The 26,245-nt window shown below is 34.1% G+C and overlaps 1 protein-coding gene across 5 annotated transcripts in view; it reads left to right on the forward strand.

Moving 5' to 3' along the window:
• The window catches only part of FOXN2 (forkhead box N2), a 55,537-nt gene extending 33,031 nt beyond the window's left edge, over positions 1-22,506 (forward strand). For all 5 annotated transcript variants that reach the window (XM_037047844.1, XM_037047843.1, XM_037047845.1 and 2 more), the window contains 4 exons: positions 10,067-10,173; positions 12,361-12,425; positions 20,281-20,349; positions 21,395-22,506. In XM_037047844.1, coding sequence (XP_036903739.1) covers positions 10,067-10,173; positions 12,361-12,425; positions 20,281-20,349; positions 21,395-21,918 — 765 coding nt within the window. In that variant the 3' untranslated portion in view covers positions 21,919-22,506. The remainder of the gene's footprint in view (positions 1-10,066; positions 10,174-12,360; positions 12,426-20,280; positions 20,350-21,394) is intronic.
• The last annotated feature ends 3,739 nt before the right edge of the window (positions 22,507-26,245 follow it).

Raw genomic sequence — 26,245 nt, forward strand, 5'->3', positions numbered from 1 at the left:
AATTGATATGGTTGGATTTAAATCTATTACTATGCTATTTTTTTTATTTGCTCAGTTTTTTTTCTTTTTTCCACTTTTCCCTCCTTCTTTTGGATTGAGTATCTTTTTATGATTTGGTTTTTATCACTGCTTTGGCTTATTAGCTATTACTTTACTTTTTTTACTTGTTACTATAAAATTTTCAATGAATCTCTTTATCACAGTCTACCTTCAAATAATGTTATACCATTTAATTTATTATCTGGACTTTTACAGAAAAAGTTGACTAATCTTGATGTCCTATCTGGATCAATTTCTTTTTCCTGGAGAAGTTTATTTAACATTTCTTATAATTCACTTCCACTAGCAGGGGGGTATAAAATTCTAGGTTGTGGAAGGGGGGTATAAAATTCTAGGTTGGCAATTTGTAAATGCAGTATTTTCTCCCCTTATCTGCTGGGGTCTGTTACAAGACCTCCAGTAGATGCAGATAGTACAGAACCCTGTGTATATGTATATGAATATACTATGTTTTTTCCTATACATACATATTTTTGATAAAGCTTAATTTGTAAATTAGGCACAGTTATAGATTAATAATAACCGATAATAAATTAGAACAACTATAACAATATATTGTTTTATTGTTTTATTTATTTATTCATCTTTAGAGAGAGGGGAAGGGAAGGAGAAAGAGAGGATGAGAAACATCAATGTGTGGTTACCTCTCACATGTCCCCAACTGGGGACCTGGCCCACATCCCAGGCATGTGCCCTGACTGGGAATTGAACCAGCAACCTTTTGGTTCGTAGGTCAGCACTCAATCCACTGAGCCACACTGGCCAGGGCAATTGTAACAATAATAAAATTTGAGTATGGCCTTTCTTTTTCTTTCTCAAAACATCTCATTGTCCTGTAATCACTCTTATTCTTATGATGATGTGAGATGATGAGATGCTTATGGGATGAGGTGAAGTGAGATGAATGATGTAAGCATTGTGACTTAGTGTTAGGCTGCTATTGACCATCTGACCATGGATCAGAAAAGGATCATCTGCTTTAGGTAATCCTGGATCATCAAACCATGACAATATTGGTGTTTGGATGGCACCAGCAGACAATGTCAGTGGTTAGGGAAATTTAATTTTTCAGACTGTGGTTGACTGTAAGTAACTGAAGCTGTGGAAAGCAAACCCACAGATAAGGGGGAGCTATTTTAAAGATGCTGTTCTCTTGTCTTTGGCTTGCATAATTTCTAATGAGAAGTCTCTTGCCATTCTTATCTTTGTTCCTCTGTTATGTTTCTTTTTAAACTGTGTTCAAGATTTTTTTCTTTATCACTACTTTTCAGTGGTTTGACTATGATGCGTTTGATTGTGTTATTTTTAATTTTTATCCTGAATTGGTTTTTCAGAGGTTCTCACATCTGTGGTCTGTTGTCTTTCATTAAATTTCAAAAAATTTAGCTCATTATCTCTTCAAATATTTCTTTTGGCTAACTTTCTACTTTTGGGACTCCAAGTAAAAATATGTTAGACCATTTGCTGTTCTCTTACCTCTTAGTTGCTCTTGCCCTTTTCCTATCCTTTCTCCCTTTGTTTTAGTTTGGGTCATTTCTATTCATCTTTACATAGGTTCACTGTTTCTTCATTCTGATGATGAGCCTGATAAAGGATTCTTCGTATTTATTTCTAGCATTTGCATTTGCCTTTTAAAAAATACTCTCCACCTCTGCTAAAATTTCCCACTAAGTCCATAAACATATTAATCTTAGTTGTGGTATCTGTCTGATCATTTCAGTATTTGGTCCATCTCTGGGTCTAGTTTGACTATTTTATCTTGTTTTTGTGTGTATTTCATAATATTGGATTGAATGTCAGTGTAAAAAATTGTTGAGATTGAAATAAATAATATTTCCACCCAGAAATAAGCATGCCTCTACTTCTGTCATGTTGATTGTGCAAACAGGTATTGGTCAATCTAGTTAATAATTGAACTAGGATTGGGTTTTGTGGTCATCATATTTACCTTCAGCATACCACAGGCTGGCCTGCAAACCAAAAGGTCACCAGTTCGATTCCCAGTCAGGATACATGCCTGGGTTGTGGGACAGGTCCCCAGTGGGAGTTGTGCAAGAGGCAACTAATTAATGTATCTTTCACACATTATTGTATCTCTTCCTTTCTTTTTCTCTCTCTCTTCCCCCTCTCTAAAAAATAAATAAATAATATCTTAAAAAAATAAGAACTGGTGTATCAGATGATTTTTTTCAGTGTTTCTACTTTACCTTCATCTTTCAGCTTGTGCCAAATTTGGAGGCAGGGGAGGAGTTTGCACATTTCCTTTCATGTTCTTGCCCTTCCCATAGCAATAGATTGTCATTGCTTATTACTTGGTGCAAGGGTTTTGTGTGTAGTGTGGGTTTCTTTCTTTTGTTCCAGTTTTAGTCTTAAGCAGGCCCTATATGCCTATGCCTCCAGATAAGGGTCTTTTCATGCCTTGTTCAGGAGCAGACAGTCTGTCCCATCTACTAGTCATGGAGTCTAGAGCTGCATTCATCAACAGGCAATTATCTACATGGGGCTAGTGGCTGGCATATTGGACAGCACAGATACAGGATATTTCTGTCATTGTAGAAAGTCCAACGGGAGAGCACTGTTCCAGAGCTCAGACCTATTTCCTGTTTATTCCCATTGCAGGTAAACTGGCTAATATCAGTGGAATGTCGTAGGTATAGGTGAATGACCATTTCCTTTCTCAGTGTAGCAGATTTGTGCTTTGTGTCATTGGAGAATCTCGGCATGAGCTGATTTTCTGCCCTTCTCCTAATGACACATGGCACACTGCCTGTGTCAGTGTAGTATCTGGATAGCTCAGTTTGGTACTTCTCTCCCAGCAGCCATCATTTATGTGGGACTGAGGTGGGTAGGGTATTTTGTCTCTCAGTAGCAGATAGCTTTTGCTTCATATTGGAACTTTGTCCAGAATGTAGGAAGGCTGTGTGCCTGTCCCACGGTGACACCTGATCTCACCTTATGCTCATTCAGGGCCTGTAGTGTGGATGAGTTCTGCCTTGGTAGATTCTGTGTATCTATCTTCATCTCTTTTAGATGAAGGGTGTCTAAAGAGACACAAGGATGACTTTTAGATCTCCTGACCTGCTAGAGCACAGGATGGAGGCCCATGGAAAAATGCTGGCTAGTGGATGCAGACTCACTTTCTGTCTGGGAGTGCCAGGGATGCTAACTCATAATTCAATAAGGAAAAGAAAAGTTAATAGAAAAATGGGAAGAATATGAACAGGCAGTTCACAGAAGAAGAAATACAGATGGCTCATAAACATATGCAAGGGTGTTCATCCTCACAAATAATCAGGGACATACAAATTAAAAAACAAAAGGCCACTTTTTACCTATTAGATTATAAAAATTTTAAATGTTTGATAGCATCAAATTTTATGAGGACATGGGGAAATAAAAGCAGTAGTTTCACACCATTGATTACAAAAGAGGGTAAATTAAGGTCAGTAAATATGACCAAACTTGAAGGCAACTTGGCAGAAATTATTATAATTAGAAATGTGCATATCCTGCATATCCTTAGTTCTAATGGATCAGATTCTGATTTCTCCCCTATAGTAACATTCATACTTGAGTAGAAGGTAATATATGTAAGGATATTTGCTGTGGTATTATTTGAAATAAAAGTTGTAGAATAATATGTTCAGTGTGGTATAATCAAAAGGAAGTTGTTTTTATCCATAATTTTGAAATGTGTGCATTACTTATATCATTAACTGGAGTGTTTTTGAACGCTCAGAGAAAGAAAGAAATTAAGGAAGTGAGAGCTAGCAAATGGGAGAGTGTTAAGTCCAGAGTACAGGGAGAGTATGATAAAGAGAAGGAAATCATGTTCAGAGACAGTAAGGAATATGAGAATAAATATAGAAGTCGGCATATATTGGGACAAAAAGTATCAAGCTATTATCACAAGTCAGGGTGTGAGGGAAGGAACTCACAGGTGGTGGTCTTCACAAAAATCAGTAGACCACTTTGCTTAAATGTCTGAAATTTGGACACAGAAAGTGATAAATTGAAGTAGGATTGGGAAACTTTATGGATATTTTAGTTTGTGAAATACTTCTTGAACCGATGCCTCAAGATCACAGTATTTCTCTTCTAATCTGCAGAAGGCAAGTAGGGTATACTTCCATTATGTTGGCAGCCTTGATAGTACTTTTCTGATGACTAGTTATGTAGGGATGATAATCTCAAAAGAAGGCAAGATGGCAAAATTCAGTTCAAACCACAAAGTGGTGATGGTGTCCAGTCAGTTTGTATACCTGCTGTTTAGATTTTCCTGTCATTGATACCATAGTTACTACTCTCAAAAGACAGATCTAAAAATCTTGGCTTAATATTTTTCTGCTTCAAGATTTTAAAATTACAGAAGTTAGACATGGTGGTTTTTGGTTTTGGTTTTATATTTTAAACATTAACATCCAAGTCTTATATCTATTTTTCTAACTTTTTATAAAGCCAAAGTGAGATTTTAGAAGTTTCATCATTTAATCTAAAAATACGTTTGTAAAACTTAACTTCCTTTGGGAAAAAAGTTAGCTGGGAAATACAAAATTTGACATTTTACCTGGTTTAGTACAGTTTTACTCTGTATATTTGCATGATGATGACTTGTTTCAGTAGCTGAAATTCAGGTGGGAAAAGTCATGCTAATTGCTATAAAAGTTCATGCTATACACAAGAGTCATGAATGTGGTTTTTAATTAGTTAATTCTTTTAAAGTCAATGATTCTAAAAACCACTGAAAAGGTGGTCAAGAGGGGAACTCTACTAAAATGTATAGGGCAAGTACATAAAAGCATTTCAAGAATAGTGAACATTGCCTCTTCTCCCAGTCTATTATTTACAACTTCCATTAAGGTAAATATTTTTAAAATTCAGCTCATTTCTTCAAAACCTTCATTGGTGTTCTACCAAATAAATCCAGAAGCCTTAGAGTTCCAAAATGAGAGAATGCACATTTCCTGTTTTTACCACACAAAAAAAATCACTTTGTTTTATGCAAATTTGGTTTAAAACAATTCTTCCAAAGTTCTTTTTTATTTGTGTTCTATCATCTAAGCACATTAATGAAGAGGCAAAGTTTTAACCTGAGAGTTAGTTAAAAATAAGTTCCTTTTTGCTGTCGACTGGAAAACATAGATTAGCAAATGCATAGTTTTATCTCTCGTTACTGATAGTCGTGAACAAACCTAGTGAAAGGAAGTGCTGCTATGGTAACATAAACCAGACTGTTACTTGGAGACCTTATTCGAGATACTTAACTGTCCTGAGCTGCAGGTTTTCAGTACCAGATTTTCTAACTTGCTATTTCAAGGAGACAGCAATTCTACCACTACCAAAACAATTTGCAATTCTCTTATGATAGAATTTGAAAAGTAGACTTGAAATAAACAGTTTCTAAGAGTATAATCTCAGCAATACCAAGGTAGCACAAGGCTAGAATTATTATAATGAATGTCTTAGTCAATATAAGAAAAATTATATGCATATCTTTTCTTTGTGAAACAGGAATGGTTTGGGAGCAAAGGATGTTGTGGGTGCTAACATTTTATAATTTTGTTTCCCTATCAAAACAATTATCATTTGGGCCAAGTGACTAAATATATAATTTAAGAAATTTCATCATTTAATCTAAAAATACACTTGTAAAACTTCCTTTGGGAAAAGAATTTCAAATACTTGTTTGGCACAGTTATATGGTATCTTGCCACAGAAGGCTAGAAAAAAGTTTTACCTGATATGTGATATATTACTTCCTATATCATAGTGTGATATGCCACCCATGTTTTTCTTTCCCTATATATTTAAATTGTGAGAGGATGTTAAATACTACTTTATACTCAATTACCATACTTATCCTCAGACGAGCTTTTTTCCCTTCTAACTTTAGTTTATTCCTTCTTCTTTACTACCTAACTTTTGTCTCTTATGCAGAATTAATTGATTTTGTTCTTACTGTTACTTTTTAAAAATTCTCTCATCTCTTTGAAGAAATAGGAATATGTAGTTTATAATATAATCTCTAATATGCATATCCTAATCTAATATGCATATCCTAATTTCAGAATAATCCCTTAATATTCACTTATTTTGTATCTCTGTCACATATAAATTACTTTCTTTGAATCTCATCACAGCTCAAATGGCCTGCCTTTCTTATTTTATAGATAAATTATGCATGAGGACTGATTCTTAGAGATATGTGTTCAATATCACATAGCCAATCAATAAGCAGTATTTAGGACCTCAGTTTTTAAATCTGCAGGAGGCCATTCTGCCTTAATAATTAACACATGATATTGTAAGGTAAAAGAGCCTCAGTAATAGACCAATATTACCTTCAGGAAGATTTTGGGAAATGAAAGCCTTCTGGAATTCATCACATCAACAACAGTCATAATAGTTTATATAATACAGTATTTTATACAAATAACAAAGGGCAGGGGAACAGAAAACATAAACTTTATTGTTGTCTAAGTAATTGCTAGTGTGCTTTTAGAGTAAAATTCAAATTAAAGAAATGGGTTTTGAAATAGAAAAGGTGTATTATAAAAACAATTAAATAGTTTGAATTTCACTAATTTCATGTGTTAGTTCTGAGGTTCTGAGGAAATTTTGTACATCCCATGGTAGGAGAGGGGACAGCTTATACTTATACCAGTAATTGATTTTTGACATTTGTAGAGAAAAAAATATCTAGTAGCCAACTTTTATTGAGTGCTTGTGTATTTGCCAGTGTACTAAGCAATTTACATGAATTAACTTACAACAGTAATTCTTGAAGTGGGTACAATTTATATAGAGATACATTTTGAGCACATTAATACACAGAGAACATAGATTTTTTTTTTTCTGAAGGTTACACAGCTGTTAGGAGGTAGAGCCATTTTCTAAAGTAAGCAGTCTGGCTCCAATGCTTCCATTCGTAACCACTACTATACACATAGTGTTTAGCTCTGGTGTAGTGGGATGAGATTGCCTTTGGACTCCCTCCTTGTGTGGCTGTGGAGTTCTGTGTGTAAGCTGTATATGGATGTGGTACATTTGTAGAATATGCTTATAGTTGGGTTTCTCTTCAGGATATGCAGATTGGGATGTTCAACTAAAGAAATAGGAAAGATTTGTCTTGAAGTTAGAATTAATGGGGGATACGACAGTTCCTCAAGTCCTTTAGTCACTTCACTTGACTAGCTGAACTAGTGTGAATAACATATTGATGGTTTTTAAATACTCTCTTGCTTTGGCCAATGTGGCTCAGTTGGTTGGAATGTCGTCCCATAACCAAAGTGTTGTGGGCTCAATTACAGTCAGGGCACATACCTAGGTTGTGGGTTCAGTCCCTGGTCTGGGCACATAGAATCCCCCTTTGGGGTGCATACAGGAGGCAACCAATTGATGCTTCTCTTTCATTGATGTTTCTCTCCCTCTCCCTAAAAAGCAATGAAAAAAAATGTCCTTGGGTAAGGATAAAAATATTTTTTAAATACTCTCCTTAATTTATCAGTTCTATTCTTTTCCTCATTTCTAATCTATATATTTATCTATTTTCTTTTTATATGATTTTATAAAATATATTTACATTATAAAATATTATATAGTTTTATTCCCCCCCCAATAGATGTAACAAAAGCTTGTGTCAGATATTTCTTGTTTAAGGAGAGTGTTTGGGGATATAAATTTGCCTTTAAGTAGAGCTATGGCTACATCTGCTTAGTTTTGATACAACAGTGTTTCTCATCCCCTTTAATTACTAGGTAATATGTAATTGTAGTTTGGATAGTTTTTTAATCCAAGAGTGTTTACAAATTTCCAAGTGGTCAGAGAACTTTGTTGTAGGATTGTTAACTGTTTTTTCCTTTCTGTATCAGGGTCTAAAATTGTGATCTTTTAAAAAAGATTTTTTTATATAGTTTTAGAGAGATGGGAATGGAGGGAGAAAGAAAGGGAGAGAAACATAGATGTGTGAGAGATGTATCAACTGGTTTCCTCTCACACGCCCCCAGCTGGGAACCTGGCCCACAACCTAAGCATGTCGCCTGATCGGGAATCCAACCTGTGATCCTTTGGTTCACAGGTTGGTGCTCAGTCCACTGAGCCACACCAGCAAGGGCAAAAAAAAAAATTGTGATCTTTAAAAGAGAATTAATTTTTATTCATGGCCTAACCAACGTTTGTAATTGTTTGGTAACAGAAAATGTTTATTGGTACTTCCTTACTCCTGTTCCCAGAGTGTCAAGTTCACAGCAACAAGGGAGTTAGTATGGAGCTGTTTGTATGGAACAAAGGTCACGTGTGTGACACAGACCGGCATCCACCATCACATGTGTATATAGGACCTTAGGGAATATTCGCTGGGAGCCACGGGCAGCACAGCACCACTGCTAAATACATATATGCACTCCCGTGCTCCGTAAGAGATTTGATTTCATGTCCTTAGAAAAGGCCCTTCCTCAATTGTTGAATTTTTAAGTCTGTTTGTTCATTTTTTATGCCTAGAAAAACCTCTTCTCTCCTGGTATAGCCTCTAAGGCTTGGAGGAACTGAGGGGTATGACAAGAAAATGAAAACACAGGATTAGGGGCAGACAGTCTGCATGGCATATATGCAGTAGTTTCTGATACTCCAGTGCCTTTAAAATTTTATTGGAGCCTTGGACTTCTTGGAGAGACACAAGGTGCCTGTAGTTACCTGATTTTGATGTTTTTCCATTAATATTTGGAAAGCATATTCTATAAGAATTGACTGATCACATCAGTTTTTCTCATAGGTATTCCACAGAACACCAACTCTGTAAATGTTGCCTGGGAGAAAGAGGTTCTGTGTCGTATAACTTTGGACACCATGTAAAGCAGGTTTAATTATAGCAGAACTATGTAGATTCCTTAAGCTGATAGTATGTGTAGTGTGGCAAAATGTGCAGCATTTTTAAACCTACTCATGGGAATTATCTCATAGCCTGACCTTGCCACTGCACGATGGATAATATTAGTGAGGTTCTTTAGGTATCTTGTTCATTTACCTTCCTGATAAACTGTTCCTTCGTGTTATGGGAACAGTGGATCAGGCAGACCTTTCTTTTAGGCACCTCCCATTTGTAGTTTAGTAGGCGTTTTTATTTATATTTTCTCTAGTTTCCAGTAATCATACAAATTACGTGATTTTAGATTTTATTATTTTAATGGCATCTGGGCTTTGGTGCTCATTGCCATGTTATCCAGAAGTCACTCAAATGTTGAGACTTAACCTTCTTGAGGAAAGGAATGATGCTTCTCCCTCTTTTTAAATTTTTTACAAGAGTCTTTCCCATACCTCAGTCACTGACTTATCACTGACTTACTACTCTTTGAGACTCTTACCATTCCGTTTATTAAATTATTTGCTGTTAATGCCTTTAAAAAATAAAAATTATTTTTGATGCCTCACTTAATACCATATTCCCTAACAGTTTGGGGGAAATGATGCTGCATAGAAAGCATTTTCTTCTTTTTAATTTCTCTATAACAATAATAATGGCATTTGTGACATCATAACGTGTGGAGGACCACGTTGTACACTTCTCCGTGCTGTACATGGCATAACTTGGGGTTGTGTCCTTCTCACCGATTATGATGTGAATGGCAAGTCCTAGAGTTGTGGGGCCTTGTGGCCCTTTGGGCCATGCACTGCACAGGAATCTTTATGCATAATATAACCCATGTAACAATTCCTTGTGGTGTAGGTACTATTATTATCCAGCATTACAAGTGTGGGAGTAATGGCCCAAAGAAATAGAAGTTAGCCAGCCACATAGCAGGTAAATGGCAGAGCAGGAGATAAGAACTCAGGCAGTCTGCCTTTGGGTATTTTAATCACACAGTGTATTCCTAGCAAGCTTACTTCAACCTTTGCATTGTACTGAAAAGGTACTATAGGAGGTTTTTTCCCTCATATTTATAAAAACATTCAGACACTAATTGTGTGTTTTAAAGTTCCAGGTTATTAATTCTTATGTATTTCATTCTAGGTTAATGGGAAAGGTTCCTTATGGTGTGTTGATCCAGAGTATAAACCCAACCTTATGCAAGCTCTGAAGAAGCAACCTTTTCCCTCAGCATTGACATCTGCACAAAGGTATAGGGTCTTCCATATAAGTGTCAGTGCTGATTTATGAGATTCCCTTGTGTGAGATGGAGAAACTCAACAAAGTTGTAGGAGTTTGGAGGATTTTTATTGTATAAACAATTATTTATGGATAAGACATTAGTCTACAGCAGGTTTACTTCGAGTCTAACTTATGTGATTAGGAAACACAGGATATTGGATGGGTAAGAATATAAATTCTGGGAAATGTAGTTAGTACTGAATATGTTATAACTAAGCTCTAAAGAAACATTTTTGTTTGTTTTTGCTAATAAATGTAATTGTAACGTGTTTCCTTGCCTTTTGTTTTCGAACCCAGTGACTCCTATTGGTCTTACAGCTTTCCCATTTTAAGTCACATCTGAAAATGTACAACCTCCTTATATCTGATGTTGTTTTTTTTATAAAGAAGCCTTCAGAATCTTTTTGAGTTCTATTATGTACTGTATTTTTCAGACCATAAGACACACCTAGGTTTTAGAGGAGGAAAATAGGGGGAAAATTTTTTGAAGCAAAAAATGTGTTAAAATATTTAATAACATAAATAACATAATATTTCACCAGTATAAATGAAAACAACTCAGTGGCAGCATTAAACAACCATTATTTGTCCCAAATTTGGAGGGGAAGGGGTGGAGTACGTTTTACAGTCTGAAAAATACAGTATATTCATTTGAGTTTAAAATGTCACATTTTGTCAAGGTACTTTTAAGTGTTGTCTATAACAGTTAATTTGATTTTTGAAAAATATTTAAACCTTTTTAATAAAATAATAAGTGGAAATTTTTAAATATACACAAAAATAGAAGGTTATAAAGAAGTCCCAGCTGCAACAATTACCACCATTTCATATATTGGTTAGTTTCTTAAAGTAGTATTAGATAACTTTTAGAGGTAGCTGAAATACAGTAAAAAATCAGTATGTCTAATTCACTGTATCTTGTTTAACATATTGTAGATAAAAGGATCATTGTAACAAAAACTGAGTGGCTTATTCTTATGAAATATGGAAAAGAAATGGTCACTTATATCTTCATTGTTTAGGAATAGATATCTTTATTAGTTAATGTTGATGCTTATGTTCCAGTTAAAAAACAATAATAATTTAGAAACTAATAGTAAGTTCTATGATGGTCACTTATGTATTCTATTTAGCTATTCTATTTTTTAAAATTAAAGATTAAATGGGAAAATTGGCGCTATTTTCTTATATCATCAAAACCACACTTTATTGTGCCTTTCGTATGTTGCATTTTCTTTTTTATATTTGTTAACTTTATCATATGTTTAAAGCTAGATAAAGATGATTTTATGACTTAAAATTAAGTAGATTAAACAATGACAGCATAAAGCTAATCTTTGACCTTAAGACATTGTCTTAATATTTTTAGAAACATTTTATCTTTTTCATTGTTTGGCAGAATGAGTTTCATTTGACATGCCTTTGTGCAGCCCCTTTCATATCATAATTGGTATTTTTGAGGAAGAGAATAAGATATACAATGTATATAGAATTGTGAATAGAAAACAGATTTTTAATTTAGTTGGAAAAACAGATTTTTTAATGCTATCACAAGCTCAAAAAAAAAAACAAGTAGTTTGTCCCTGGAATGTTTTAATTTTTGGAATTAAAAAGAAATTGCTGATCTCTTTTCATGAATGTAGAAAGCTTAGTGTGATAATGATATTTACTAATAAAATTGGGGACTTAACTGTTTTTGCATCATTACCATACAGTGCTCCTTAAACATTTGTTTTGGTAAACACTTTTATTTCTGTGGTAACACCTACAATGATATTATGTCAAACTTCGGCATTGCAACACCAAGTAGTAACTATAATGTATTGTTCCAAACATTTTAAATGCATTATCCTTATTTAATTAGCAGAGCAACCTTATGTGGGAGGCTTAGTTATTCCTATTTTACAGACGAAGAAGCTAAGAGATTAATTATTTAGCCTAAGAACATCCAAATAGCTGTGATTTAATCTTGGATCTTATGTTCTTTCTGCTTTGGCAGACTCTTCCAAAACTGAGTAGTATTAACAAAGGGAAAAAAGGTAAAAACAGTTTGTGGGGGCTTTTAGGGGGGTACATGTTAGTTGTGCTTGTAAAAGTTCTGTAAAAAGTGAGATTAAGGTTTTTATAAGTACATTTGTCTTCTCTATTTTTTTCAGTGGCTCTTTATCACCTCACTACTTAAGCTCTGTACTCAAGCAGAACCAGGTGCAAACCCTCAAAGGTATGTGTAAGATCACTGTTTTAAATCATTAAAAACTCAGGCTAAAAATTAGGATTTAAATTTTTTCTCTAATTATAAAACAATTATATGTTTATTGAAATGTTGGAAAAGAAGCATATTTATAAATGAGAAATTGAAACTTCCCTTTATTCTACTGTAAACATTTTGATAGAATTGTTTTGGTTCTTTTTGTGTTTTATATGTGAGTAGGTAATTTTTGCATGCATGCACAGACATGCCAACAAACCTATCTTTTCTCCAAATACTATACTATATACACTGTTGTACATCCCATTTTTTTGTTTCCTTTTTTGTGTATTTTCCCTTCAAAATAGGAAAATGTTTCTCAGTAATATCATCAGTAGAACATCACATATCTTTGCAAGTACTTCTGTGGCTAGAGCAGAAGTTCGGCAATTGACGGCTCATGGACCATATCTGGTCTGTCACCTGTTTTTGTATGACCTATAAATGGGGCGTGGTTTTACACTTGTAAATAGTTGAAAAAAATAAAAATAATATTTGGAGGCTTGTAAAAATTTGCTGCAACAGGAGAGTTAAGTAGTTGCACCAGAGACCTCTGTAGCGTATCCTTGGTTTTGCCCACAAAGCCTAAAATATTTACTTAATGACCCTTTAGAGAAGCAGTTTGCCAACTTCTGGATTAAATATAGTTCAGAAAATTCTTTTATAGGTTATTTAAGTGTAAAGAACTTTAAGAGGGCAATAAGTTAACTTTTAGAATTTTGTAAACTTTTTTTGAGTGTATATAAAAATTTTGAATTAGTGGGTTATTTCCTCTCTGTACTCATAACTGATATTATAGACTAGTGATATATTAACATAAAGTTTTCTAGCATTGTTGCCTTTGGAGCCTAGAGAAATTCTAATGATTTTTATAAATTATTTTAAGTTGATTTAAGAGAGGAAGGGAGAAAGAAATACTGATTTGCTGTTCCACTTACTTTATTTATGCATTCATTTGTTGATTCTTACATGGGCCCTCACCAGGGCTCAAACCTGCAACCTTGGCATAGCAGGACAACGCTCTAACCAACCAAGCTATCCGGCCAGGGCAGACTATGTTTTTAAAAATAGAAATCCTCAGACCAAAAGTCTTTCCATGTATCAGAAATATATTGGCTCTTTGGAATTACAATAAGCTGAGCATAGGAAGCAATGTAATAATGGTCTGTAAAAATAAGGGAGGGAGAGAAAATGAAAAATCTTAAGAGAACTTTGCAAAGAAAAGTGGATATGGGGTCCACTTCAGATATGTTCTGGGTTAATGTAAGGTAAGTATCCATTTTTCTGTTACTTCATGGATAAATGTGGTTTTTCTTTACATTTATGTATTGTTGAAACTTCCTTTACTTTTTTTATTACCTCATTAATATATGACCCATAGTCTTTTAAGCTGAATTTATATATACACTTTAAGAGCATTTTATCTTTGTTTTTGTTTTTTTAAGATTTTATTTATTTATTTTTAGACAGAGGGGAAGGGAGGGAGAAAGAGAAAGAGAAACATCAATTTGTGGTTGCCTCTCACGTGGCCCCCACTGGGGACCTGGCCCACAACCCAGGCACGTGCCCTGACTGGGAATCAAACTGGTGACCCTTTGGTTCACAGCCTGTGCTCGATCCGCTGAATCCCTGGCTATACCAGCCAGGGCAAGAACATTTTATTTTTGAATTACAGAGTTTATTTAGAATCTTGTCTTACTCTTGTTTCATTTCATCTAAGTTCTGCTTATTCTTTTTGGAGAGCAGATACTTTCACAAGTTACTCCTGCTAGTTTTCAATCACCGTTTTTATAACAAGAGTGAAGGTACATCTCTTTAATGATTTCTGTATATTATGCATGATCTCCCCAGTGCTACTAGCACCTCACTTCCCTTCATTTCTATACAATTAAGTCTTAAGTCTCTTCCCATATAGTAATTAACTTGGTGGAGAAAGTATTCTGGCATAAAACAAATGCAGATCTGTCCTGGAATAGAATATAAAGTTCTCATGGGTTTTAAGAGAAAAACATAAAATTTACAAAAGTGAAAAAAAAGTATATTTAAATCAGGTTATTTTAGGGCATTTCATAGACTTTTGAGGAGATTTGCTTTTTCTCCTCTCTTGATACGATTTCTAGGGGAAAGTTTGAAAAAGAGAACACTAAATGATTAAACAATTATTTATTCTACCAGTAATTGTTGAGTTGCTACATAGTGCCAGGCATTTTAGTGTAGTGGCTGGTTTTGCATATGCACAGATGAAAGACCCAGGTTCTGGTCTCAGAAAATATTGAGTGTGTTTGAAGAAGGTTGGCTAGAATTATGTAGAGTACTCTGGGGGAAAAGGAAGTGAATGCCAAATTATGCTTAGAGATAAGTTAGGAAAGGCATCTTAGGAGAAGGAGTGGTGGTTGAGCTGGACTCAAAAGTTGGGAGCATTCTTAACCTTGGGTAGAGCTTTGGTTAACCTGTGGAGCTGCAGGTTGATGAGTATGGCTGAAGCCTAGGAGTATAGAAGAAGACTGGTGGCCTTGGTCTGGTGGCTGTAGATGTTATCATTTAGTATGAACAAGACCAATGAAGAAGTTTACGCAGGCATTAACCAAATCCAGGAGAACTTAGTTAACATGAGTTTCAACTTCTTCCAATGATTATAACATCACTTAGCATGGAGTTGCTTACTATGGTGCTTTGCATGCATTATCTCATTTAATCCTCACAACTCTTTGAGGTCCTGGTACTATTTTCCAAATAAGGAAACTAAAGTTGCAAGAAATAAAGCAATTTTCTCAAGGTGACACAATTAGTACATAGAATAGAAGGAACTCTGGTTTGGGAGCCTGCACTCCTACCTGATGTGAGACATTGGGGGAGCTGCTTTAGAGCCTGTAAAGAATGCAGTGACATCATCAGTTTTGTAAAGATTACTTAGGTGTCATCGTTGGGCTCGATGTTGAAGACTAATATTAGATTCATTTATCACTTCATGGAAACATCTTTCTTACCATTTTATTAGAGTGACCTTTAGGCACATATGAGAGTAACAGAAGTTAGGCTTAGGAACCTCAGAAACCAGTGTCAGCCAAAACAGGCACAGCAGTTATGTAGTCATATGTATGTTACAATACTGTGTAACAAGTAGCAAGAGACACAGGAATCTCATACTGAGATAGTAAAACAAAACCTTTTTTTGGTCAATCTTTGGTTTGCTGTGCATTTGTGGTAAATTCGTCTGTCTAAAATATTTATGGAGCACACTTGTGTGCTCGGCACTATTTTAGGCTACCAAGGATATGTCAGTGAAGGCCATGGCTGAGTAGCTCAGTTGGTAGAGCATTAACCTGATACAAAGGTTGCAGGTTCAGTCTCTGGTCAGGGCACATAAAAGATTCAACCAATACATTTTTTAAAAAAGGACACATCAGTGAACAGCAAAGCAGGTAGAAAATGGAACTGACATACTAGTTAGTAGATTTCAGTGTTTATACATAAGCACTGTAATATACTACAAGCAAATATAAAATTTAGATAGTGATAATATTAGAGGGTAAGTGCAAATCTGAATTCAAATTTAAGGTTGCAAATGAGCATAATTTGTATCTTCATTGACATGAAAGTAAACCCCATGGTTCAGGCAGCTTAAAGTATTGGTGATTTATTGAAATTGCTCTCCTACAGAATCACAGGAGACAGCTTCTCCATTTGGATGCTCTGTAAATCTGTATGTTAATTTTGATAGAGGCAGTAAATCCTCTTAGTTATTGCTGAGCTTATACCTATTTAAATTCTGCATCTGTGGTTCTTATATCATGCCCTAAACAAATGGACTGAGAATGAGATAACAGCAACTTCTAAGTAGCGTCAGAGAAAATACATACAAATGACTTTATAAAAACAAAATTTATGTTCTTTATGAACTGGATATGTTAGATAATATAGCTAATAGCATGTGTTTTAAAAACAGTCACCTTTAAAATAGTATTAAGTACTTATTAATGAAAAAATAACATTACAAGGTGTTTTTATTGTGACAATAAACAAGTAAGTCTTCAGTTTACTTTTAATACTAAGACAGATTGGTTACTATAAATAAAAATTATTGTGAAGCCTGCACAGAGTTTTTGTTGTTCAGAGAAGCTCAAGATTGTATTTTAGACAAATCATTGAAAATCAGGTATTTTTTAAAAGATTTTATTTATTTATTTTTAGACAGAGAGGAAGGGAGGGAGAAAGGGAGAGAAACATTAATGTGTGGTTGCCTCTCTGGTACCTGCTGTTGGGACCCAGCCCACAACCCAGGCATGTGCCCTAGGCTGGGAATTGAACCAGCAACCCTTCAGTTCACAGGCCGGCACTCAGTCCACTGGGCCACACCAACCAGGGCGATACTCAGGTATTTTTGATTACCAAGTGTTATGAGTCATTTCTCTAATGCGTATTTTAACATTGAAGTTAAACTTATCAGCGTTAGAGTTAATTGACAAGGCATTGTGGGAAGCATGCTTGCAAATGTTCTAAATCAAGCAAATCAGATGTAGATAAAATCCTTTTGCAAAGTCTTGGTTTCATAAAGTTAATTCTATGGGAGGGTCAAATTAATGAGGCTATAATAACTTCTACAAGAAATAAATGTTTTAAGGAACACATCTATCATTCTGTTGTTACAGAAATAGTACCTAATTTTGTTATCACTTTAAATATTTGACAACTAAGAAAAGAAATGGTGTTTGTGCAGCTTACTTATATTGCCAGGATAAGCCTGTTTACCCGTTGTCTTTAGTTTTAGGTATAGTGTTCAGAAATATAACTCCTTGAATTGTAATGGAAGTTTACTATAGGAAGTCAAATTAGAGATATACTGAGTTTGAGTAAGATTTTATTTGTTTCATTTATAAGATTATAAATTGTCTCTAATTATTTCCTCATTATAGTGAATGTCAGTAGTATTGGATTTGCTCCCTCACCACCACCTCCTTCATATATATAACTGGAAATAGGAAAACCTTTTTTATGAAAAGAAACAGTTATTTCATAGAGCAGCAAAATATCTGTTAGTGCTTTTGCATAATGCCATGGAAGTTGTGCCCTGTACAAGGGGAACTGGCTAAGGAATGAGTGAGGTCTGAACTCCCACCCACACTCCAGTCCTCAAGCTGTGCGCCTTGATACAGGAAAGCATCCACCTGGAGGGAGAGTTGCCTCTTTTCCAGTTCACACAGAGATACAATATGGGCTCCTGGCTGTACTTTTTCGTCTTCAAAGATGTGTTAGAATACTGAACTCTATCGAGTTGTAGTCAGGTCTCATTTTAAAAGATACGAATAAGAAAGGTCTTTGTTTGCAAGCCTCTTGGCTATGATGTGTGTGAATCATTGATTAATTTTTTTTTACTTGCTATTCTTTCTGAAGTGCCTTTCCTTCAGATGTTCACATGGCTTCATTCTCTGACCTTGCTGAGGTCTTTGCTCAACTATTACCTTCTTCTCTTCCCCAACCTCCATATTAAAAGTCGCAGCCACTTTTCTCAGTATCACCCTTCCCTCTTAGTAATTCTTCTTCCTGGTGCTTATCACTCTCTGGCATACTGTGTTTTAATTATTTCTTTGTGTTTTGAGATTAGGGTTTTTCCTGTTTTGTTTTCTGCTGTATTCCCGCAGCCTTGAATGATGTCAGGCTCATAACAGAACACTCAATTTATTGAATGAATAACAGAATAAATGATTTCTAGTACATTCTGTAATTTTTTGCAGAATTTCCTACTCCAATTATGGGTCCTTACTAACTATTAGAGAATGATGGCCTTGGCTGGTGTAGCTCAGTGGATTGAGCACGGGCCTGCGAACCAAAGGATCGATGTTCGATTCCCAGTCAGGGCACATGCCTGGGTTGCAGGCCAGTTTCCAACAGGGGATGCACGAGAGGCAACCATACACTGATGTTTCTTTCCCTCTCTCCTTCCCTTCCCCTCTAAAGATAAATAAATAAAATCTAAAAAAAAAAAAGAATGATGATGGAATACACATTGAAGGCCTGGGTTCTAGAAGTGGTCTACTGAGGTTCAGGTGCTACATCTGTCATTCCTAGAGACTCCTGCATCTGTTTTCTAATCTTTAAGATGGAAACACTAATAGTACCCATATCATAAAGTTTTGAGGATTAGATGAGTTAATAATACTTAACACATGCCAAGTCCATTGAAAGTACTCAGTGTTAGTAACTTGGTGATACTCAGCTTATGTAAGGGAGGCCAAGATATAATACACTTATTCTTTATGCATTTATGAAGGACCTTCTGTTGTTCCAGATATTATGGAAGACAGCAGATAAGATGCGGTTCCCACCCTGAAGAAGCTGACCTCTAATTGGAAAGACATTCACATAGAGACTCCATTTCATGAGGTCGAGGGAAGAGAGCTCTCGTATTATGTGCTCCCTCATAGCACATAATGATTGCTTAAGCTTGTTTATTATGATTTACTTAAGCTTGTTTATTAAAGTCAATAACAAACATTTCCTGCCCGTTTAGAATTTATAGTCACATTGGGGGGAAAACAAATCAATATTTTAATGACTTTATTATTTAAAATAACTTTATAATTAGATATTACAAGTAAAATTAAAAGCTTTGGGATAATAAAAATTTTTTCCAGCTTTGAGATAGGAATGGGAGTTTTCATATCTGAGTCTTATTTTAAGTGCATCCTTTATAATCTAAAATTTTTAATTATTTTCTAACTTTTCCTTCACGTTTTAGGTTATACCATTTCACTTAAAATTTTTTTTTATTGATTGATTTTGGCGGGGGAGAAAGAGAAACATTGGCTTGTTGTACCACTTACTCTCATGCATTCATTGGTTGATTCTTGTATGTGTCCTGACCTGGGATCTGATGTGCAACCTTGGCGTATCTGGACAATGCTCTAACCAACAGAGCTACCTGGCCAGGGCTTCCATTTCACTTTTACTCAACTACAGTTATTCAGACTAATAGATCACTAAGGTGGAGAGGAACTTCCAGTATAAAAATAGACATGAGTGCAAAATGACCTCATCTGGAGTAGAACATGTTGATTTTACCATCTTTTAAAGCCCATTTTTCTTATGGGATATTCATAATTATGTTTGACCTCTTGAGTATTATATATCTATAGTACTTATAGACCTATATATAATTATGACTAAAAATGTTAGTACTAATATTTTGTGCCAGCAATAATTATTCATTTAGCTTTTGTAGATTCACATGATCTAGACCGATCAATTATGTATATTTTTATTTCTTGTAACTAGCATGTACGAGTAATAATGCAGTACTTTATAACTGCACATATTCATAGGTAAGGGTATTTTTTAAATATTAGAGAGGTAAAAATGTTAAAAAGTAATAATACATTTTTAGGTAACTTAGTTTATCTAAAGGCAAATCTTACTCAGATGCAGTTCAGGTTTTCATTTTCATTGTAAATAATTAAAGAAGAGAACTTTTATTATCTCTCATACCTCTCAATCCTCCTTTATATGATACTGTTCACAAAACTGTTCATAATTTTAAGTGAACAAAAGCAGGCTGCAAAATATGTGCATCATTTAAATTTTTTTAATTTTTATTGAATTTATAGGGGTGATATGGCTTAATAAAATTATAGGTTTCAGGTTTGCAACTCTGTAATACATCATATGTATCTTTTATTGTGTGTTTACTGCCTGAAGTCAACTCTCCTTCCATCACCATTCTTTTTTTTTAAGTAGGAGAATATGCACTAAAATCTTAACACTGGTTACCTTGGGGTGCATGCAAGCACTTATGATTAAAAACATTAACATTGTCACTCTTTTCCTTTTTCAGAATCTGATATTGATGCTGCCACAGCAATGATGCTTTTAAATACTTCCATAGAGCAAGGAATTTTAGAATGTAAGTAATCATGCTTTTCTTCATAAAGTACATTTTTAGTGTCTTTTCAAATATAATTCAGAGTGCAAGATACTTAAATGTTATAGCAAAAATATTCTTTCCAGCTAAATTGTGTTTTTATCTGAATAACTTAGTTTCTCTTTTACTGTATTTCCGTTAACTTAGTGAGCATTTGAGAGATTGAGAGGTTATTGCTAAGATATATCATGTTATATTGAAATTAAGAAATTAAGAAATAATAGCATATTTAGAAATTAAGCTTGAAAATTTAAAAGGATTCTACAAGTAAGAAATAAGAAACCAGTTCAAAAAACTAGCAAGATATATGAATAGTTGGATCTCAGGAAGAAATTTATATGGGCAACATGTATTTGAAAAACATATGAAACTTCTCTAGAAATCAAGGAAATGCAGTATGAAACAATATTGAGATACTTTTTTGTTCATGAGATTATTAAAAATTTAAATGATTTATAATATTAAGTGTTACGTATGGGAACTAGGTGTTGTCATAAACTGTAGGATATAAATTGGTCCAACTGTGTTGGAGGGCAATTTGGAAATACCAACTGTAAGTTTAAATGTGTATATCCCTTTTACTTAATAATTCCACTTCTTGGGTTTTTTTCCCCTGGAAAAGTATTTTCATATGTGTGAGAAAAGGCATCTAAAAGGATTTCCATTATAGTGTTATTTGTAGTAGTGAAAAATTGGGAACCTACAAATATCAACAAGGAAACGGTTAGCAAACCATTGTAGTGATAATTCAATGCAGTGATAACATACATATTTGGGCATTCTGTGCGAGCAGTTCAAATCATCATATTTTCCTTGGGAAAGTCAAGACATATATCATCAAGTGGTTTAAAAATGTTTCAGATTAATACCTACAGGATGATATGGTTTGTGTAAAAAAAAAAAAAGAAGAACCTATAAAACATTACTAATCTATAGCACTTGCTATTCAGAAATTACATAGTTGTTTTAAATGGCCTGTTTTTGCAATCAAATGCATTTGATCTATTGGAAGTTTTATTTTCCACAGGTGAGAAGCCTCTTTCTCTTAAAACAACAATGCAAAAGAAAAGGAGTTATGGTAATGCATTTAATCATCCCAATGCTGTGCGATTACAAGAAAGTAATTCTTTAGCCACCAGCATTGATCCAAAAGAAGATCACAATTACAGTGCAAATAGCATTGCAACACAGCGTTGTGCATCCAGGTCTAGCGTGTCTTCCCTGTCTTCTGTGGATGAGGTATATGAATTCATCCCAAAGAGTAGTCATGTGGGAAGTGATGGCAGTGAAGGATTTCACAGTGAAGAAGATACAGACGTTGATTACGAAGATGATCCTCTTGGAGACAGTGGCTATGCATCACAGGCTTGTGCAGAGGCCTCTGCAAAGGGACAGCCAGGCAAAAAGATTCGAAAACAGTCACGTCAGGAAATTGATGAGGAGCTCAAAGAGGCAGCTGGATCTCTGCTCCACCTTGCTGGGATTCGTACATGTCTGGGTTCCCTAATAAGTACTGCAAAGGCACAGAGTCAAAAGCAGCGGAAAAAATAGAAATACCTGTTAGTGTGGAATTATTCTGAAGTGTGGCAATACTCTTCTACTTAGTTCTTTACAAGGGAATCAAAGCCATATGGACTTATTTTTGTTTTAGAGTGGGGAAGGGATGCCAATTACTTGTTTATTTTAAAACATTTTTGTTTGTGTTTTAACTTTTATTAAATAATTGCTGTTAGGATCATGCCCAACCATAAATATGATGTGAAGTCCTAAAAGCATAATTTTTGTGATGTGTCTTTAAAATTTGAAATTTTTAAATAAGGAAACCCACAGCTTCTGTCTTAAACTTGTAGGAGAAATCTTTTATTCTATTGATATGTCAAAATGTATTAATTGGCGACTCCTTTTCCTCAATGTGTAATTAACTGCTGATCCAGTTAAAAATTTTGCTGATGTCTTTGTCATATACTCCTCTCTGACATAGTCAATCCAGTAGGATAAGATTTGAACTTTTTCTGTCTTAATTTTTTTGTTGTTGTTGAAGCATAACAAAGTTGAATGTAAATTGGAAAAGACCTTAGAGGTCTAGAAAATTCTTTTTGGTTACACAGGCAGAGAGTACAGCAAAGATTTGTAAGATTTTTAAAAGGCAGTTTTGTGGTGTAATGTCATCTAAGAGCACTCCAATTCCTATTACAATATTATCTTTGAAATGTTTTCTTTGCCAGATACTCCATAGCATTTACTGGAGCCTTCTATTCTTTCTCATAGTGCTTTGCAACCAATGTTTAAATGTTAGCCACTAGCTGTCATTTGTTCAATGAAAATTATCCAATGAGAGGATAGAGCTATAGAATTGTTATGAAGTTAACACCCATTTTAACACACTTTTGCAATAAGAGAATCTTTTCATTTACCAGTTAATCTTTGCATTTTCCAGTTAAATATACTACATTCTGAGAAACTTACAGTAGGAATGGAGTGTAATCTAATACAAATATTTTGAATAATATTACTTATATCATAAATAAAGGAAGGAATGTCATCATTCAGGAAAAAACCTTCTGTCCAAGCTTTTTATAAATTAAATTTGTATATACCCAATTAAATTACAATGGATTTAACAAGACTATAGAGGCAAAGCACCTGCATGAATCTCAAAATGTATATAAAATTAAATCTTAAAAAATACACCCTTTTGAGGAGGCAGTGTAATATCTATTATGTGCCATTAATCCATGCTAAATGTCTTATATTACATTTCCAAATGTGCATTGACTGAGGCATTTTAAGTACTTGAAAAAAATCTGTTTGTATGAAACATTTTTTCATATCATTTTCATATTATTTAGAAAGTATAAGGGATGCTAATAAAAACTAAACTTAATCATTATATATTTTTTATAATGGCAGAAGCAACTTTCCAACATCCTATTTCATAGGCAATGACCTTGTTTTCATTTGCTGATGATTTCATTTATACAAGGTCCGGCAGAAGTAGCGCCTGCTGGAGTGTGGTTGGTGGGGTGTAATAACTTATAGTTTTAACTTGAACATTTCACCTAAAATGTCATATGGTGTGCTTGAGTGTAACGTTGTTATGTTACAGAATTACATGCTTATGATTTTGTAATAAAAGGGGGTGTTATTTGTGCCAGATCCTGTACATAAATACATATACACAGACACACACACAGGTTTATGATTCTGATTTGTTACTTTCAGCTATTTTTATGACTACAAAGCATTTTCTTGGATTTTTTGAGACAAATATTTTAACTTCTAAGTTTTATTAGAGCAAAACTGTCAAATGAGAAGCATAATGAAAATGTCTTTTTTAATTGGCAAGACTTTTAAGTCAGGGAGAACAACAGTAATATAATCTGTTCTGTTTCTATGTTAATTGTAATTGAACTTGGTTAGCTACATTAATAGAATCAGTGCTGTTGGAAGTTGGTAATTTTTAAATCTTCTATTGAAAAATAGCCCATAAACATGCAGGATGAGGTGTTCGGTCTTTTCTTCACTTAGGTCACGTCTACAACAGAAAGTTGGCATCTTTTAGATAGTGACTATAACACCAAAAATTGCTTTACCACAGTATAAAATAGTACACAGATTATAAAATCATTTTAGTAATATTTAAAAAGTATTTACCATGGCCTTGTGAATAGACCTTAGGAACAGTGTTTCAATGATCTGAGTCCAGTTTATTTTGTTCGACTGAAATTCTGCACCAAAAATGTTCTCTCTAGTTCCTTTCTATTAGATATTTATTCTTTGTAAGTGAAGGAAAATGATCCAAAACAAGAATGAGGGGAGAGTTGTTCCAAGTTTTAATAGGAATCTTCAAATTTATTTTGTCTTAATAACTCTTTGAACTGGATTTTCTTTTCCTCTTCATGTACTCTTCTCACAAATTTAAAAGTTGAAGTTTATCACTAGCAAGGGCAATAAACACTTTTGCACTAAAAGCTGACAGGAGGAAGTTACACAATATTTTACACTTAATTCTGGTACAGAATTTTGTGTCTAACTTTCCATTTGCTGACTTACCAACACAGTTATTTTTCAGGGGGAAGAGCCTTTTTAATTATGGTTCCCCATTATTACTTCCATAGACATTATGATCTCATTTCTCAGGTATATTGAGATAAAAATATAGCTAATAACCACTCAGTTAAGGAAAGTCATTTGAAGTCCTATGGACTGGAAATTGTATTTCCAATAATATGTCATCAACAAATTTTACTGTAATAAAACAACAATCCTGGAGAACTTACATATTTTCCAACAGATTTTAAAACTGTGATTTAAGCTAACTTATAATTTGCCTCACCATCAGTATAATTTGTCACAGCCAATTTCAGTTTATAAATAGAAGATCCCTAGGAAGAGTTTTGCCTCAACACAATCTTTATCTTTCACATCCCAAATAGAATCAGTGTTTTTGACTACTATATATTTTTGAAATTTATTTGTGCAATATATTACTAAATTAATATTTTATGTTCAAATTCAGATAAAGAAAACATTACTTGTATTCATGGAAAAGCTAATTATTGGTGGATCACCTCCTTTCTTTCCACCTTCAAGCCTTTCCTGTTCTCCTTATAGCCAGCATGACTTTTCTTAACTTAGATTTCTGTGTACATAGTAAAGTGAGAATATATATATATATTTTTTCTTTGCTACTTTCTGAGACATTAGGTAGAGGGTTCCTACTAGATGGCCAGTTACACATATGTTAGCAGGAATTCAAAGCTAGAGAAAATGTTAAAGAGGGAATGTGTGTGTCTTGGTAGACCAGGAAGCCTTTCCCAGCAATTTAGGCAACATACATGAGTACTTCACAAGCTGTAGAGATGACTGTCTTAAATATTACAGTAACTTAACAACTTCTTTTGTGAAGACCATAGCATTTAAATAAGAAACTTCAAGGCTTTCTGGTTTACATATATTTTATACTTTTTGTTTGAAATGTGTAAGCTTTGATTAAACAAAATTTACTTCAGTTTGTTAATGATGTAGTCAAAATATTTATTGAAAAAAAGAGTATTTTAATGTTATACCTGCCATTTTTTCTTAAAGCACATTTTTTTTTGCATCTAACTGCCAGTGCCATTGTCAACACTTGTTTTTAAAGTGTTGTACATTGTTATTAAAACTAAGTGCTTAATTTTAAAGTATTATGTTGACATCATATAGTGTATAAAAATGTATAACTGCCAATTCATTGTAACTATTATTTATTTTTAATGAAAGTGTAAGAATGCTATTTGAGTCAATAAATTTGAATTATACTGTTTCCTTATCCTCTTTTCTAACACAGCATAAAAATTGCCCTGAGTTTGAGCTTTTTAACTACCAGTAGGTGAGCAGTTCGAGTGAATCACTTCTCAGTTGCCAGTCTTTGCTGATATTAAAAACAACTTAACAAAAGTTTAGTTTTTGTATGTAATCTCTGATTATTAAGATGTTTATAAAGTTTATTTTTACCAAAGAGATGCAGTTCATTCTGATAAGATATTGCAGAATAAACCTTGTTTTACAACATTTTTGTGTTTTCTCTGTTCTTTTGGGGTGGGTAGTGTAGACGTAAGTGACTCAGTCCTACACACACACATACTTTCCGTTTTAGTGTTACAAAGTTAGAATTATATACAGATAAAAAATAAAGTTTCACTTTCAAGATATTTTTATAGTTTGCTTTTTTAAGTATTGTTCTCTCTGGTTTTTACATGTCGTCTTAATCATTGAAAGCTAAAGTAGTGTCAGTTAAGTGATTTTCTTCCTAAAGTTGAACTTTTCTATTTCACATACATATATGTGAGATTTTTGAAACACAACTAGGAAGAATGAAATAGAGTATGAAATTATT

Source organism: Sturnira hondurensis, unplaced genomic scaffold, assembly GCF_014824575.4.
Source record: "Sturnira hondurensis isolate 20B ecotype Veracruz unplaced genomic scaffold, ASM1482457v3 Scaffold0006413, whole genome shotgun sequence".
In the NCBI taxonomy this organism is placed as follows: Eukaryota; Metazoa; Chordata; class Mammalia; order Chiroptera; family Phyllostomidae; genus Sturnira; species Sturnira hondurensis.